Source organism: Rhinopithecus bieti, unplaced genomic scaffold (assembly GCF_001698545.2).
Source record: "Rhinopithecus bieti isolate Rb0 unplaced genomic scaffold, ASM169854v2 scaffold_30775, whole genome shotgun sequence".
Lineage (NCBI taxonomy): Eukaryota > Metazoa > Chordata > Mammalia > Primates > Cercopithecidae > Rhinopithecus > Rhinopithecus bieti.
In genome coordinates this window covers 506,575-510,064 of record NW_016813906.1, presented here as the reverse complement: position 1 = coordinate 510,064, position 3,490 = coordinate 506,575, and the positions used below count along the sequence as shown (strand labels likewise).

The 3,490-nt window shown below is 35.8% G+C and overlaps 1 protein-coding gene across 1 annotated transcript in view; it reads right to left on the bottom strand.

The window, feature by feature from the left end:
• Positions 1-3,490, bottom strand: part of USP34 (ubiquitin specific peptidase 34) — a 221,900-nt gene that overhangs the window by 132,843 nt on the left and 85,567 nt on the right. Inside the window, 2 exon segments of the mRNA XM_017849063.1 lie at positions 2,762-2,909; positions 3,006-3,132. Of these exon segments, the coding sequence (XP_017704552.1) occupies positions 2,762-2,909; positions 3,006-3,132 (275 nt within the window).

Genomic DNA, 3,490 nt, shown 5'->3' with positions numbered 1-3,490 from the left:
AAAAAAAAAAAAAAAAAAAGACATACTGTATGTAAAAAATATCAGAAATAAGAATGGCTTCAGAATTCAACAGCAACAATGAAAGCAAGAAACAATGGAGAAGCACCTCTAAAATTTTGCAACAAAATTATTTCCAACTTAAATTCTATACCCAGCTAATTTATCATTTGGGTATGAAAACATGAGATACATATTATTAATCATGCAAGGAATAAAAAACATTACCCTGTCAATCTTATCACAAGAAACCACTGAAGAGAACACTCCCTTGTATTCCAGAAACACACACACACACAGTCAACCAATAACAAGAAAGGTATGGATAATGGAAACAGAATACCCAACATAGGAGAGAAGAGAATCACCAGAAGGATGATAAAAGATATCACACAATGACTGCTGTGCACCAAACTTGGAGGACAATTAGTAAGATCAGTGTGACTTTGGAGAAACGCATTAAGGGTTATCATGACCAAGACCCCTGCTGCCACTGTACTATCTTCTCTATGTTACAAAAGAATGGACAATGAACCTGGTCCAGATTCTTATCTGTACGTGGACTGTCTTTACCAAGTGCTAGGGAGGTTCCTGCTCTCACCTCCATGTACTACTGCTTGAATCAGTAGAGGACATTCATTTCATCCTACAGAAGAAATTCTGCTTTGACCTACTCCTGAGAGTTATCGTAGATCATGAAGAGCTTAGAAAAAGAAAATACAAATTCTATGAAAATATTTCTTTCCAGTATGTTTATCAACATTATAGCAATAGGATATGTCTTAACTGTGCTGAGATATATACCTGAGAACTTTCCCACTGATATCCCCAAATTAGGCTATACATATCTGTAGGGAATGTTTATAACTTGTCATCTTCTGCAATCCTATATCTAATAGTAGCCATATGTCCCTTTTTTTTTATCCACTAGGTTTGTGGTTGCTAAACTGTTTCACAAAACTAAGTAAAAACACATACGTGGAGGTAAAGCTATAAACAACACTAAAAAAACAAATTCAAAAATCAAGACAGTGTTAAGGAGAAGTGGAAATTATGTTATTGGGTAGGGACACAATAGTAGCTTCTACTAATGTTCCAGTTCTTAACCTGGATGGTAGGTACATGGATTTTCACTTTATTATTTTCATACACTTTACGCACAATACATTTCAACCTAATGAAAGTTGATACATTTGGATTCAGAAATTCCATAATGAGGTATTTATCCAACATACATGAAATAATGCAGAGACAAAGATACTCTCTTTCACATTGTTTGTAACAGCAAAAGAATGAAAACAATCTAAATGTCCATTAGTAGAGAACAGGGAAAATGAATCAAGTTATTACTATATAGTGAACTATGCAGATCTCAAAAAGAATGAGGTAACTTTCTACATGAACTAACATAAAGTGTTTTCTAAGATAATGATATGCCCTACAAGCAAATAGAACAGTAAAGATGGAATTCTACCATTTGTGTTTTAAATATACGTGTTTGTGTGTGTGTGTGTGTATATACATATATTCTTACATTTTAGTATCTCTGGAAAGAGATCAGAAACATATATATTAGATATGAGAAATATATATATCTATATTAGGCCTACGTGAAAAATTTCTTGATACTTTTGGTAGGCAAGGAGAGATGCACAGGTGAGACATCAAAGTGTGTTCTTTTTATATACTCAGAAAAAATGAAAATGAAATATATGAAAAAAACTATTGGGTTAAAGTGGATGAGTAGTATATGGAAATTAAAATTTACCAAAAATTCCCAAATTGCTTATGAAATTAATTTCAAGAATTATTTTATTTATTTATTTTTTTTGAGACGGAGTCTCACTCTGTCACCCAGGCTGGAGTGCAGTGGCCAGATCTCAGCTCACTGCAAGCTCCGCCTCCCGGGTTTATGCTATTCTCCTGCCTCAGCCTCCCGAGTAGCTGGGACTACAGGCACCCACCACCTCGCCCGGCTAGCTTTTTGTATTTTTTTTTTTTAGTAGAGACGGGGTTTCACCAAGTTAGCCAGGATGGTCTCGATCTCCGGACCTCATGATCCACCCGTCTCGGCCTCCCAAAGTGCTGGGATTACAGGCTTGAGCCACCGCGCCCGGCCCATTTCAAGAATTATTTTATGGTCACATCAAAAGTCTAAAATAGAATTTTTTGAGAAGCAAAAGAATTTTTTGCAAATAGCATCTGAAGCAACTCTCAACAGCTTCTTATCTAAGAATGAATGGTACTAAGGGAGGGGAGGGTGAGGGGAGCCATGAACATGGATGGTGGACCTTCAAAGTAAAACTTCAAAGTTGCTACTTTGGTTTGAATTTTTTTGTTCTCTCTGAAAACTCATGCTGAACATTAGTTTTCAATGCAACAGGTTTTAGAGGTGGGGCCTTTGGAGAGGCCATGAATGAATTAATGATATTATAAAAGGGTCTGATGGAGGGAGTCTGTTCCTTTTTCACCCTTTCACCCTCTGCCTGTGAGGAGGCAGCATTCAAGCTGCCACTTTGAAAGCAGAGAGGAGCCCTCACCAGATGCTGGTACCCTGATCTTGGACTTCCCAAATTCTGTTCTTTACCTAGTTTGTAGTATTGTTATAGCAACACAAGACAAACCAAGACAGTTGCTATATGATACAACCAAGAAAAGAAAAGAGAAGAGAGAAAAGAGAAAGAAAAAGAAAAAGAAAGAGAGAGAAAGAAAGAAAGAAAGAAAGAGAGAAAGAGAAAGAGAAAATTTGAATTGAAAGGCTTACCAGGAAACTCTCCTTTTCGGTTGCTTTGACCAAACTCCTGAAGCTGAGCTTGTTGGTTTATTTGTTCTTTCTGTAAATTTTCATACCAATGAGTTACTTCAGCCCTAAGATCTGCTACCTGGTCACTAGGATACATTTCAATAGTCATCTGAAATATGAGATGCAACCAATTTAAAAATACAAAAAGAACATATATTTGACCTGGGAAATGTTATCAACTTCGAAATTAAAATTATGTAAGTACCTTGTCAGGAAGTCCAGCTGGCTGGCATACAACCCTTAGCGGCAGAGACTGTTTGTCACTCAGTGCTTTCAAATGACTACTAATACCAGTGCCTTCAATTTGCCACTGTCTCAGATGATATGCAAACCTAAAACACAACAACAACAACAAATAGAAAGGATACCATTTTATGCCATTTTAAACCATTTTAATGCTATGCAAGCTTTTATCATCTTATAGACTGGAAAAGTCCAAAAGAAGTTTTAAGTTCATTCCAATTTATTCTACAGCAACAAATTTAAGTTCAGATTCATCACACTGAATCAAAACTAAATGCATAACAACAGCTAAGAGCTCCTAACAAAAGAGTCACCAAGAGAAATTACTGAGGAAAAAAAAAATCTCCTTAAGGCCAGTTTTTTTTTGTTGTTGTTTTTTGTTTTAAACAGAGAGAACAGAAATATTAGTAGCAGAGTCAGGAGGAATTAAAAAAAAAAAAAAAAAAA